The sequence below is a fragment of the Condylostylus longicornis genome, unplaced genomic scaffold (assembly GCF_029603195.1).
Source record: "Condylostylus longicornis isolate FDR11 unplaced genomic scaffold, ASM2960319v2 ptg000033l, whole genome shotgun sequence".
Classification (NCBI taxonomy): domain Eukaryota; kingdom Metazoa; phylum Arthropoda; class Insecta; order Diptera; family Dolichopodidae; genus Condylostylus; species Condylostylus longicornis.
In genome coordinates, this window is record NW_026578002.1 from 118,139 (window position 1) to 133,341 (window position 15,203).

At 24.7% G+C, this 15,203-nt stretch overlaps 3 protein-coding genes across 4 annotated transcripts; 1 reads left to right on the forward strand and 2 right to left on the reverse strand.

Moving 5' to 3' along the window:
- The first annotated feature begins 1,045 nt into the window (after positions 1-1,045).
- LOC129608644 (pre-rRNA-processing protein TSR1 homolog) lies at positions 1,046-3,835 on the forward strand. Its single transcript, XM_055520298.1, has 5 exons — positions 1,046-1,270; positions 1,336-1,415; positions 1,472-2,923; positions 2,977-3,243; positions 3,314-3,835. The coding sequence occupies exons 1-5, from the start codon at positions 1,162-1,164 to the stop codon at positions 3,788-3,790; spliced, it is 2,385 nt and encodes a 794-aa protein (XP_055376273.1). The 5' UTR covers positions 1,046-1,161; the 3' UTR covers positions 3,791-3,835.
- Positions 3,836-3,847: 12 nt separating this feature from the next.
- Positions 3,848-6,987, reverse strand: LOC129608646 (probable serine hydrolase). The gene is made up of 3 exons (XM_055520301.1): positions 6,940-6,987; positions 4,905-4,996; positions 3,848-4,840 (listed from the first exon to the last, which is right to left on the reverse strand). Exons 2-3 carry the CDS (start codon positions 4,938-4,940, stop codon positions 3,911-3,913), a joined length of 966 nt encoding a protein of 321 aa, XP_055376276.1. The 5' UTR covers positions 4,941-4,996; positions 6,940-6,987; the 3' UTR covers positions 3,848-3,910.
- LOC129608645 (probable serine hydrolase) lies at positions 4,827-7,075 on the reverse strand. 2 transcript variants are annotated; one of them, XM_055520300.1, is made up of 5 exons: positions 6,940-7,075; positions 6,218-6,358; positions 5,239-6,148; positions 4,905-4,996; positions 4,827-4,840 (listed from the first exon to the last, which is right to left on the reverse strand). In XM_055520300.1, the coding sequence occupies exons 2-4, from the start codon at positions 6,347-6,349 to the stop codon at positions 4,968-4,970; spliced, it is 1,071 nt and encodes a 356-aa protein (XP_055376275.1). In that variant the 5' UTR covers positions 6,350-6,358; positions 6,940-7,075; the 3' UTR covers positions 4,827-4,840; positions 4,905-4,967. The 2 variants fall into 2 exon arrangements, with proteins under 2 accessions (XP_055376275.1, XP_055376274.1); XM_055520299.1 differs by having other exon boundaries at positions 6,218-6,612; positions 6,940-7,068.
- Between the last annotated feature and the right edge of the window lie 8,128 nt (positions 7,076-15,203).

The window sequence follows — 15,203 nt, forward strand, 5'->3', positions numbered from 1 at the left end:
AAAGCATTTATTTTGGTTAAACAAATTATAAAAATTAATAACGATACCATTGTACATTGTTTAAAAATAAATTTAAATTAATAAAACCCAATAAATCTATATGACACAAAATAAAAGAAAAAAAAAGAAAACTATTATGAATATTGTAAAAAATGTATGTAAACAAAAAAGAAACTATGTATAATGCTATGTAGACAATATATTTAATAAAAAATATCAAATACTATTGGAAATAAAATATTTCTTTAATTTTTATATTAAAATTTTAATGTAGATCTAGCAATTTTCGTAGTACGCAGTTTGTTGCAAAAAAATTCAAGCTGTACAAAATTTTTTCTTATATTTTAGCACCAAATTAAATTTTTAATTCCTAAAATAGATAAAAAATAGAAAGATATTTTATTTTTCAAAATATTATAATATAGTTATTGGTAATGTGAATTTGGTATAGGTTTTCTCTAATAACAAAAAAATATATCGAAATATGAAATTCCAATGTTGGATGAAGGTTTTTCGCATACGCCCCCGAAACCATTTATGTATATATATACTTTACCGTTTTTTACATCTTGTTATTGCATTGTTTTATTCTTCCAAAATATTAATAACTTATTATTAATATTTTCAATTTTTTTAAAATTTCTTTTTTATCATTATATAACTGGTACAGAAACTCATCCCGCATTCGTTATCGTCCAAAATTAAAACTATCATAAAATTTCTAATTTAAATTTTATCATCGCGAGCACTACAATATTACATTTCTTAGTATGTATTATTAATGTATATTATATAAAAATTTTTTTAAATAATTTCTTATACATAATCTATAAATATAGTAATTATTCAATTTTTAGTAATGACAGCAATAACGAAATAAATGACAACGTAAATTTTCTATTTTTCTATTTTGAATTATTCACGGTAAACGATATAATAATAGCATACGTAGATACAGAAGTAATGGCAGCATTTTTCTGATAAAGTCAATGTCAAAATAAATGTCATAATTCTATACTACATGTAATTTTGACACTTAGAAAAACGTGCTCATTACTTATTGAATAGCATTGACATGGAAAATAATAAATAGAAAACTTTTTATTTTTATATTTTCTAAAAAAGATATAAACACACTTTAGACAGTTTTATTCTACGAAAATGGCCCTAGAACAGCACGCTCATCGTTCTGGACCATTAAAACAGACAAACAAAGCTCATAAAACTGGAAGACATCGTTCAAAAGGTGCCATAGATAAAGAGTTGAAAGGTAGGTGTACAAAAATATTACTGGTTAATCGTGTCAATAACTATTTTGTCTGTTTTTTTCTAAAGGTAAAGTTTCTCTAAAAGCTATAACTCGTAAACATAAACAACAGCAAAGAAAGGAACAAAGACGCAATCAAGCAAATCAGGTTTTTGACAATTTTTATTTTTCATAAAGTTTAAAATAAAAAAAATATCCTTTTAGATTCGTAAAAATAAAAGAGAAGAAGCTCTTAACCAAAAACGTCAATTAGGTGGCATTGAAACTGCACCATTTCTAGTATGCATTCTACCTTTGCACTCTCAAATCGATCCAAAATCGGCTCTTACTATATTAGAATGTTGCGATGATGATGCAATTATTGAAAAATCCCTACAAGAAATAACATATATCACTTCACCGCGTTTCAAACAAAGATTTTCTTTCATAATTCCGCCAGTTGGAAAAGGAAATGAGATTGAAATATTGGATTTTTTAAAAGTATGTGACACTGTTTTATTGCTTACATCGGCTGCAATGGGAGAAGATGATATTATGGATAGATGGGGTACCAAAATATTTAATATGATAAGTGCTCAAGGTATTCCAACTCCTATAGTTGCTTTAATGGATTTAGAATCAATTAACCCTAAAAGAAGACAATCGGCTAAAACCGCGGTACAAAAGTTCGTTAACGCAAAATTATTACCTGATGAAAAAATTATGCAATTGGATTCAAATGCTGAAGGAATAAATGTTTTAAGAAAAATTGGTCAACAAAAGAAAAATGTTTTGCTAAATAAAGCAAATCGGCCTCATTTATTTGCAGAAAAAGTATATTTTTCTCCAAAAGAAGCCCCATCAGACGACACTGGTACATTAGAGGTGACTGGATTTTTACGTGGAGTTCCACTTGATGTTAATGGTTTAGTTCATATTCCTGGTTTAGGTGATTTCCAAATGAGCCATATTTTATCTAATCCAGATCCATACAATGATAAAAATCTAAACAAAAATGAAATAAAAATCGTCGCAAAAGCAGATCCTATGAAGCAAACAAGTTTAAAAAGGGAAAATATTCCGGATGAAATGGATGCTGAGCAAACGTGGCCTACGGAAGAGGAAATCGAAATGGCGAACGAGGAAACTAAAAAAATGAAGAAAGTTATAAAACGAGTACCAAAAGGGATGAGTGATTATCAAGCTTGTTGGATACCAGATGTAGAAGAAATTGATGACGATAATGATGAAGATGAATCTGAAGATAATGAAGATTTCATGTCATGTGAATCAGACGAAAATTCGGATGATTTAATGGAAGATGCGGTAACCGAAACTGGCGAAGACGAGCAATGTGATATTGTGTCTGTATCTGAAGCGCCACTCAATGACGAAAAGTATGATCAACAGATGGATTTACAAGAAGAACGTGAAACATTGGAAAAAATAAAAGAAGCACGTGTTGATGAGATGTTTCCTGATGAAATAGATACCCCATTTGATGTACCTGCTAGAGAAAGATTCCAAAAATATCGCGGATTGGAATCATTTCGTACATCACCCTGGGATGTAAAAGAAAATTTACCTAGCGATTACGCAAGAATTTATCAATTCAAAAATTTTGATAGAACAAAACGACGAATCATATCTGAAGCAGCAGATATAGATGGTGTTATGGTAATTAAATATAAGTATTTATTGATATAATATTCATTTTAATAAATTTTTAGCCGGGTTGGTACATTACTATATTTATTAGAAACATTAATGTTGAAATTTGGAAAAAATTTATGTCTGCGCGTAAAAGTAAAGCTTTAGTAGTTTACGGAATCTTACCTCATGAACATCAAATGTCAGTAATGAACGTGCTTTTAAAGCGGATCCCAGACTCAGAAATTCCTATAAAATCGAAAGAGCGAATGATAATACAATGTGGTTATAGAAGATTTATTGTCAATCCTATTTTTAGTCAACATACTAATGGAGACAAACATAAGGTAAAATACATTTTACTTTTAGTTATTTCGTTTTATTTTAATGAATTGAATTTTATGTTTTAAAATTTAGTATGAAAGGTATTTCCGACCTCACTCTATAGCAGTAGCTACATTCTTTGCGCCAATTCAATTCCCTCCAGCTCCAGTTTTATGCTTTAAAGAGAACCCTGATTCTTCTCTAGGATTAATTGCTAAGGGAAATGTATTATCTTGTAATCCTGATAGAATTGTGTTAAAACGTATCGTGCTAAGCGGACATCCGATGCGAATACACCGTAAGTCAGCGACAATTAGATACATGTTTTACAATAAAGAAGATGTGGAATATTTCAAACCGATTAAACTACGTACAAAATGCGGACGTGTAGGGCATATTAAAGAATCATTGGGAACTCATGGTCATATGAAGTGCATTTTTGATGGACAATTAAGATCATATGATACGGTATTTTTGTATTTATACAAAAGGATATTTCCTAAATGGAATTATGAGGATTGCATTATATCTTGTGAAGATAACAATGAGAGCAAAAAAATGGAAGAATAATTAGTTTCAATAAATTCTTATTAATTTGAAAAAATTCTTATTTATTATTTTAATTATTGATTTAAAATCTTTAATAATTCCTCAAAAAATACTAAGTACACTTTTTTTTACAAGATACATTCATAATTTATTTTTAATCCATTGGCTATAACGCGAGTAATATTTATCTAAAAAGGGATTAACAATTTTAGCAACCTTTTCAGGTTCACACAAATGCACGTGATGCGTTCCGGAAACTATATTAAATGAAAAATCTGAATTAGATTTTCGCAATAATTCAACAGCACCATATATAAATTTTTTTTCTTCATGGTAACTTGTGCCTTCATCATGCGCTTTAAGTAACAGAAATGGTGATGTTATTCTTCGTGCCATTTCTTTTCCAACATCTTCTGAATAGTTAAACATTTCATTATATTTTAAGCGTCCGTCTCTGATAAAATAATATTTATTTGGAAATAGCTCAGACTTTTTTAAGTTTCTGTTTAAAAGGTATTTTGCACAATCTTTAGTAACCGATTTATAAGTTCCTTCATGTAATTTATCAACACATTCTTCATAAGTGTAACTTGGCGGCTCCTTATGAGAATCATTTTTCAAGTATAATGTCCAGAACTTCTCGGCTTGAAATCTCATTATATCAATCGAATTATTAATTAGGTTTAACTTGGTTTGAAAAGCATCTAATAGAATTAAAAATTCAACTTTTTCAGGAAAAAGTGCTGCGAAATAGAATGCAACTTGCGAACCAAGGGAATGTCCAATCAAAGCTATAGTTTTCCATTTATAGGCATTCATCACAAATTTTATAGTAAATATAAAATCAACTGAGCGATAACACATTCCGGCTGGTATTGGAGATGAAAAACCATGTCCTGGAAATTCTATAGCCAAAACACTAACATTTGATGGCAGTAAAGGAGTTAGAGTATCAAATGTAGAAGCGTTGTCCTGCCATCCATGCAATGCCAGTAGCGGCTTGTTAAGCTTCGATCCATACCATATGCCTGATAAATGACCCCAAGGAACATCAATTTTAATTTCCTCGCGCTAAAATACTTTTATTTAGTAAGATGCGCCACAAAAAATGGCAATATATTTATCTAGAATGTACCTCATTAATTTTGATATTCCTTGAACTAGTAACCATAATTTGTTAGATATTTTTGAACCTTTCTTATAAGAATGTAAAACAACCCTCACGCTCTGAAAAGTATAAGTAAGTAAATTTTAAAACACTTTTTGGACATAAAAATTGGAATTGCATAGTTAATAAAAACTAAAAATTCTTCTAAAATTTGCCAAGAACAGAATGATACCAAAAAAGCAATGAAATAGAAATCAAAATATTTAAACCAAATGAAATTCTTCTTTTCTATAGAAATTAAAAAACGCAGATTTGTCAATGTTAAACATTTATATTTTCAATCAAAGATTTCATAATTTACTTTTTGAATAATCTTCTTTTGCTGTATGGTACTTTTCTATGAAAGGATTTATAATTGCACTAATTTTCTCTGGCTCATTCAAATGAACATGATGAGATCCTTCAGCTTCATAAAACTCGAATTTTGGATTTTTTTTCATTACCTCTAGTGCTTCATCAAAATATTCTTTTGATTCAAAATAAGTTGATCCGGTACACTTAATAAACAAATATGGTACATTGATTCTTTTTGCTAGTTCCAAATTTAATTCTGGCCAAAATCCAGTATAGTTGTACGATTTCAACCGGCTATCTCTTGCAAAAAAGTATTGGTCTGGATACTTGAGGGATTTTTTAATATTTCTAGCCAAAATATGCTTACATTTATCCTTATCTATTGAATGAAAGGTTCCAACATATAATTTTTCAACTAAATCTTCGTATGTATAACTTGGTGGTTCACTTTTATCACGATTTCTCTCATCGGCAATAATAAAATTTTTCATACGATTTCTCATAGTTTCTACAACTTTATCATTTGACCTTATATGAGGCTTAAGTGCATCAAGTCCAACAACCATTTCAACTTTTTCTGGGAATAATGCAGAAAATATAAAAGAAGCAATAGAGCTCATTGAATGTCCAATAATTGAAATTTTATCCCAATTGTATTCTTTCATTAAAAGATGAAGAACTTGTAAGTTAACTGCCGAATCATACCACATGCCATCTGGTAATCTAGATGATAAACCATGACCTGGTAAATCAATAGATAGAAATGCAACATTTTGGGGTAATAATGGAGCTAAAGTATCAAATGTTCCAGAATTATCCTGCCAACCATGTAGTCCAACAATAGGACGAATATGTTTTGGTCCATACCATTTTCCGGAAACATGGCCCCATGGTACTGGAATTTCAACTTCCTCATACTAAAATAAAAAAAAAAAGTTATTTTAATAAATTCACATCTTTGGTTTATAATATTAAATTGATCTTACATCTTGTGACAGCTCATCAAGAAAAGGAATTTGGCCAGAATGCAAAAATTTTCTTTGTAGTATTGCAGTTTGATTATATTTCTTCATACTTAATTTTTTCAATATTTGCAATGGTAAATAACGTGGATTCATAATTTAATTCTAACATGTACCAAAAAGAAAATTATATGAGTAGATTCATATTGCAAACGTAGTTTTTATGTTTAGTTACAATAAAAGTATAGTTAGCAAGCCAAATTGATAAAATTGTTATAGAATTGCTCTTTTGTATCGATGATTATAAATTTACAAAATATTTTATTCCATAGGAAATCTATTGCAAAAAAATTTTAGAACGTTCGTACTCGCAATGTATTTTTGATTTTATTAGAGAAGTTATTAACTAATTTTTAAATCTGCAAAAATTTTAAGGTGCAAAATGTACATACATATATGAGTCGCTTAAAAACTAGAAAAAAAATTAACAAAATATGGTAATGGAGAAGTATACAAAAATGAATAGAACGTTTTATAACAATTAAGAAATTGAAACATTATTTTTACAATGGAAATGATTTGCAATTTTATATTTTTGTTAGTTTTAATATAATTATGTGATAACACGTTTATTTACAAAGTAAAAACAAAAAAATCTGCATGACAATTAATACTAATCAAAGTCCAAGTTCAAATCTATAGTTGGTATGTTCATTCATAACATTAATTCATAACATTATTCCTACCTTTTTATAAACGTTGCTTATGTAAATACTTAATAAATTAGTTTGTAATAATACTTAAAATATAATTTAAAAAATTCTTTTAATATTTTTTTCAAATTATAATAAATTCCCGAATAATTTAAAATTCTAATATTTATTAGACGAACAACATGACTTAACTAAATCACTCTTTATATTTTAGTTTTGATATTAAAGATTATGTGGGTTGAGTAGAGTACTAGATAGAGCATATAGAAATAGAATGTGTTCAAAAATTCTCTATCTTTATGTGCTTAAGAGAAAATATGACACACGTATTGAATTAAATAAGAAAGATAAGTTATATTTGGTGATGTAATGATTATTTTGAATGGAGATGAAAAGTATTTGAAATTTATTGCAGTAAATGGAGTAACTATGGTCAACTACTTTTGAATCATATTTTGAAATAATTTAATATAATTTAATCACAATGCATATTATTTATTTGATATATGATTTTTTTTATAATTTATTGAATTTCCTTTAAAATTGTATTTATAAATTTAAAAATTTTAATCATTTTAGTTTTTATAAAATTTTCGTTACTGCGAATAGCTTTCTTATGTTAGAAAAATTAAAATCTGTGTAATTAAATTACATTTGTAATGACTCATTAAGAAAAGGCACATTCTACTTTCTATAGTCTTGCAGAATGAAAAACATTGATATTTTAAAGCTCAACGTTTCATTCTAATTCCTATTTTATATATAAAAGTTCTCTACCGATATTATAAATACATAATTCAAAGTTTTCAACTATCGCTCTTTAGTTACAATTTATTTTGCTACAAAATTATTTTTTACTCTTACTCGTGATCCTGTGAAAACAGTTTCCAACACTGTACATATTTTATTATGCAGGTATTTCAAAATTTTTCTCTTAATTTTTTTATTTTTATACTCTTAATTTTCATATTGAAATTTAAATAGGAAAAATGTTTATAAAATAACGAAGAGATATTTTAAAAACCAAAGAAAAAAAAGAGCTTTACGATTAGGTTACCTTACCATACGACTGAACAATTCTAAAATAAAATTTCTCTTATATACCAGCTCTCGTATAATAATACGTTTATATTTTTTTAATAAATAGTTGATGTACATATATAAATAAATCTGTTTTAGAATGTACTTATGTATTACATATATGTATGTATATGTAAATATTTTATTTTCTATCTAAAGATAAACCTACGTATGTATGTATGTACAGTGTTTATGATAAAATTTTTGGTTAAACAACAATAAATTTAACGTAATGAATTTGCTTTTTAATTATTTTAATTCTTGAATACAGCATGATTATTAGTTGTACTTACAAAATTGCATACTTTGAATTTAAGCATTCTACATATTACTATATAATCAGTAGAAAATATAAGAGAAGAAAGGATTCATTGAAAATTTTCTTTGTTAAAACAAATATGATGCAATATTTTAAATTATTATAAAACTTTATTATAGAAATTATGTGTGTATGTAATTATTTCCTTACAGTTATGTATAGAAATTGGAAGGTGGAAATTTGATTTAATGTACCTTAGGATCTACTTGAATGTATGCAGTAAGAGAAAGCCTTAGGTGTTAAGTCCACATTGAAATACAAATTTAATTTGATTCTTTTTTTTTTTGGTATTATAAATTTCTTTTGTTATTTTACTAGATTTATGTGTGTATGTAGGTACATTTAAGAACATTTTCCAGCAATTTTACATTCTTAAAACATTTAGGAATATAAAATTGCTGGAAGAATATAAATTTATAACAAAAATATTCTGTTTGAGAACAAAGGATTTTCTGCTGCAGAATTTTATTGGAAATATTGCAGCATTTTATTTTGAATTTTAATAAAACTGTAAGAAATGATTATGAGCATGCTAAGTATGTATGTGTAATGCGCAAAATAATGAATAAATATTCTGCAAAATAAGAAAGAATAATTACATAAAATGGAAATCAATGAAACCGATGGTTTATGAAATGTCATATTTCCCTTTAACAGAATATTAAACTCTATTGGTAACGCTGTAAAAGAATAAATTAGACTATCTGGCTAGCTTGTTTACATATACATACATTTTTTATATATTTTCTTATGATGTACATATACTATGAAAAACTTGCATTTGCACGAATTTGGCTTTCGAATAATAACCTGGAGAATAGGATACGAAGAAATTTCGTGCTTGAAAAATAATGCTTTCACTAAGATCTATTTGCGTATTTCAAACGTAGTTTTATCTTTCAAACTTATATGTATTTTCGAACATTTTTAACATTTTAAAAATTATAACGCTATAAATACATGCAATATTATAAAAATAATAAAACAAATTTAGAATTATATAAAAATTATCCTTTTTCTATTACAGAAATTTTAAACTTTTTACGTCTAAAAATTAATTAACTTTTTCATGTTATCAACTTTTGATTTATTATATTGTAGGAAACCATACTCGTACTTATAATAAATTCTCTTAAGTGATGCCATTGTAAGCGACTTTAACGCTTTAATCCGGTAATGTAGATCTACATTAATCGAGAAAAGTAGTTGCGAACACCGCATTATTCTCAACATTTTCAAAATTTTTTCAATCTAACAATTTTTAACCCTTCAAAACTACCCTTAACGATCGAATTTCCCCCTCGATGACTATTTTTCTTAATAACATTATATTATTAAATACATAATTACTTTATGAATTTTGTGCTATAATTTTAAATTGTTCTGATTTTTTATAAATTTAAATTATGAATTTAAAATTTGTATTCCTTTTTATAATCAAATAGTGATAAATATTTTTGATGATTCCTAGACAATTTTTTTCGCAAAACTTACATGTAATATAAAGAATTTTCATATTAATATTATGTACATCGCTTCTTTATCAACATTTTTTTTTTGTGACGGCAACACTTCTCTTTATTGCTAATGCAATAATAATTATGACAAATTGATCTAATTTACTACGAGTTTACTATAGTTTGTATGTAAATAATATTAACATAATCTAAAAATATAATATTGTTATTATACAATAAATTATACAGCAATATTAATTATTATAATGCGTACGTATAATTGTTAGCAGCACTAGAAAATTTAATTTTTAATAAATTATCAAATTTTAAATAACATGCGCATTATTAATTTATAATTTGATGATAACAAATTAAATTAATTAAAAAAGTTGTACTTTAATTAATTCATTAAAATGATGATTTAACGAAAATAGATACACAAATTTTATAATATAAAATTTTCATATTGTGTTAAGTGAGATATTTTTTAGATATTCAAGCTGTTGACATAACTATGATGCTACTTCTTTGAAAATAATTAATTTTTTATTTTTTTTTTTTATCTATTAAATTTGAATAACCCACAACTTGATTATAAAAATTCATTTAAAACAGCTTAATTGATCTATTTTATTTCTCTTCTTTTCTCTTTTTAAAAAATTCAATATTATAAATCTTAAAATTTAATAAATTAAGTTCAAGTTTTTATATATGTATACGGTCGTATATTTTATAGCACAAAACTTTAATTTATAAAATATATTCTCTGTTACTATTTAACTATACGAGTATAACTGTAAACAAAATTTTTTTTTATTTTGCAAAAAAAAAAAAAAAAAAAAGCGAAACAGGTTATTTTATTTTTTCGCATCCTTTACAGTTTAGAACATTGACTTAATAAAAATTTCATTTTTATGCTTTCATTTTTATCGCTATATTTTAAATTAATCCAAAAAATTATGTTAGTATAATTGTTGTTTTGTTCAAATTTTTATAGTTTATATCTATAAATACAAACAAATTAATTGAAAAATAAAAATGTTTAAATATTGAATCAAAGTTTATAACAGTTTTTAAATCAGGAAAGTGAAAAAAATATTTTATATACATATAGACTACTTTCCACTCCAAAAGAATAGATTTCTGCAATTTGTATATTCTATAAATTTAGTCACATACTAAAATTTCGATACAAAATACTTAAATTTTGTTATACTATTCATTTTGTAAATATGCTGTTAGAAAATACGTATAGATAAAAGTGCATAAATTTACCAAATCTGTTAATTTAAGTCTATCAAACCGCATATGGTTTAAAGGAATTTCTTCAGAGGAAACGAAAAGCAAAATATGTACAAAAATAAAAGATTTTAGATCACTTTTTCTTATTGAAACGTGAAGTTTAACTTACTTAAAAAAGGTCGAAATTTGCATTTTAAAGTGTGAAATCAGAAATTTAAAAGGATCGATGATTTACCAATGTATATACATTTGCAAAATTAATAAAAAAATTGTTTATAATTAATAAAAATTGTTTATAATTAATAAAAAAATATGTAATAATGATATTATATAGCAGGGGTTCGAACCTTTACAGTTTTTGACGTAGTTACTGGGTTCAGCTTATAATAATGTATTCAAATTGAGTGCATTTTCTGTTTTGGGCTCAATTTGTTTTTACGGAGAAAAATTTTTATATAACAAGATTGTATTAAGTATATCAATATATCTGATCTGATTTAGCATTCGATTTAGGTTAAAAATTCTGTTATACACTATGTTATACAAATGTAATAGTTTATATTTCTGTTAAAGCAAATGTAATAATTTAAAAACAAGGAAATCATAAAATTTACAAATGATAAAATATGTAATGTGGTTCAAAAATAAATTTTATCCTAAATAATCTTAAGAGAATATGCAACAATAATTACAAAACGACTGCTAATTGATTTCAAAATTAAATTCTAATTATTAAAACAATATTTAACCATTAATTTAAAACGACAGCAATTATTCAATCGTTAAAATATTATTTGTAATTTATGGTACATAAATTATGAAATTTTCAAAACGCATAAGTAAATTTTTTTTTAATTGCAATATTTTAATTATTTTTAAATTAAAAAATTACCAAAACAAACAATAACATATAACAATAATCATTATAGTGGGTTAAGAAAACTCTAATTATTTAAAATAAATATTGCACAGATAGCATTAATTAAAGATATTATATATACAGGTAATAATTATATACAGGTATTTATATTTTTATTTTGATATCCTATAAATTATAGTAACACTTCAAAATCTCAATCATATATATATTTACATACATACCTATATAACGTATTTTGATTTTAATCAATCAAAATAAAAATAAAATATTTTTAAGAAATAAAACACCATCTTAAAACATTTTGATGATGGATGAATATTTCACCTTAATGACCTTTATTTATTATATTATAGTATATATATATATATATATATGTAGACATTTTTATATTGGGGAATGCTCGTTATAATGATGATAACACCTACTTTCGATTTTTATTTTATTTTTATTTTGGATTAGATTAATTGCACCAAAAAAAAAAATTTTTTTTTTTAAATTTTCATATTTAGATAGATGCGTTATAAATATTTGCACCATAAATCGTATAACAATAAAACAAATATTGGAATGCTCAAAGCTATACAATAATCATTTAAATTGAATTTTATTATTAACTTTGATTATATGGCAGTGATAATAGAAATGAAAAAAAAAAAACAAACTCAAATTAAATAATATAAAAAAGAAAAAAATTTTATGATTTTTATTTTTTATTTGAATTTCAAGAAAACTAAAAAAAAAAAACAAGAATGAGTCTGGTTTCTTCACTCTTAACATATTTATATGATTAATTACAGGTAAATCGTCGATCGTATAAATTGAATAAATCATTGACTCTAAGTAAAGTAAATATACACCAATAAGCAGTTCCAATAGCAAAAAAAAATACTAAAATTTTATATTATAGAAAAAAAATCATAAATTCAAAGGAAAACTAATAATAATATAAATTATTATAATACATGATAATAATTTATTTATCGCTTGTCGCATATTATTCTTTCAATATTAAAATATGCATATGTACATACACATAATGTATTATATTATTGACTCAAACCATAATTGTCTTAAGTCACATATTAAAAAATTTTCAGGAGAGTTAATTCTGGAAATTCTTCCTTACTTTTTTAGACATCTATTTTTCAATGTCACTACAAATGAAAAATTTTTAATGATGTCATATGATCCAAGTTGTAAGATTTATATATTTTTGTATAAAAAAATGTACATACTGCAAATAAATTTGTTGTGTTTGCGTTTGGTTTGCATTACCTTCCAACTGTCAAAGAATTTTATTTAAGTCAACCTGCATGTTTTGTGTTTATGGGGTGGTTATAATGTTATTTTAAACGTGCTACAATTAAAAATCTTAATATTTTTATAAAATTAAAAAAAATAGAACTGTCAAAAACAAATTATGTGACAAAAATTTATGACGTCTTAAAAAAAAATTTCAAAATAAGCAATGCGCGTTATTTTTGCAAAACATCAACACTGTTTTATAAGCATTGCTTATACTCGTATACTTTATTTGTGCAAAATAAATTTTGCTAATATTAGATCCCATATTATTAAGATCATTAGATCTTAAATCCTATCGAAATCAAATCACTAAATCAGTTTTTTTATATAAAATTTTTATATTATGAATGTATTGTATGTATTAATAAAAATTTGTACAGTAAAATACAACTTGCAAAAAAAAAAATTAGTTTAACACAAAATTGGACTTAGGATAATTCTGATCTTAAATGACAATACAATATAAAAGTACATTGTATAAATATAATAATATTTATTTAAAATATTTAATAATAATATAGAAATTTTGATTTGAAATAGTTAATGAAATAATTATATCGTATATCAATAAATTGTATAAAAAATGAAAAAAAAAAATTAAATTATTATGAAATTATATTGTACTTATGTACCCATGTAGCAATAAAGTTAGTCACACATAAATGATAATTGATATAAGAATTTTAAAATTTATTGATAAGTACAAAAAACTTTCGAACAATTTTGTTTTAATTGTTCTAAATACATTCATATATGCGCATATATACGTACAAGATACATATAATTATTTAAATAAACTTTTCTCATAGAATGTATGTATGTGTATCCTCACGCTGTATATAATAATGTTAGTATATTCTACGGTTCTTAAAATTGATGTTTTCTTGATCAGCAAAGTGATTCCTAATTAATATTAACCTTGATATGTCATTCGAAGAAATTAAATATAACAATAAAAATTAAAGTACCCCAGTTCTAAATGTTATAAATAGTATGAATTTTTATATAACAATTAAAATTTTGACAAATCAAAAGCTAACGGTATTTTTTTATAACGATACGGTATTGAAATTGCATGGTGAATTGTTATATTTGTTTTTGAATTAATGAGCCCTAGAGACGCATTATGTATAGAATTTGTTTAAATAAAAATAATAAACAGAATCGCTATATAATTTTCAATAATAAATTGAAATTGGATTTCTTAATTTTCACTTAAGTTTATATAATAATGTTGATTATCAAAATATTAAGCTAATCATTTTACAATAGCCTATATATTTAAAATGAAGAACAAACGAAAGTTAAAAAAAATACTATGTACATACATATATCATATTATACAAACAGTTCATTATTATACAACTAATTATACAATTATATATGTACATACAGTAGTTTATAATAGCTTCTTTATAAAATTTTATCAGAGTCTGGCACCAATAGTTTATATAAGCCATATAGGATAGTAATTTTTAAATATTATCAAAAAAAAAATTATCGCAAAAAGATTAGATAAATTTCTCAAATTAAAATTAATTTTTAATTTTTTTTTATTATCTACACACACATTACGTATATACACACATGTGAATTTTTATTTGCGAACTAATAAAAATTCCTATAATTATTATACGAAATTTATTCAGAATAATGGAATAAGAATTGATTTTGTTCTGCTGAAATACATACAGGAGTATTCATTTCTTTTATATTTCTAATTGTTATACTAGTCAGTCCATCGTATTTAATTTCTCAATGTAAAAGAAACATGTGATAGGTTGAGTTTATGTTGGCAGATCTTACTTAGATTTGAAAATGTATAGTACGTTTTTGTGACAAAACTGCAAAGTGCAAATCGTTTTCGTGTAAAGAACTTGAAAGTACTTACTCTCATATTGTCAGCAGAAAATTAATGATGCCAATAATCAGAAACCGACATAACCTAAAAATACAATTGGACGAGTGAAGATGGAGGAATCTATGTTAGTTAATATTTTAACTATTTTAAATA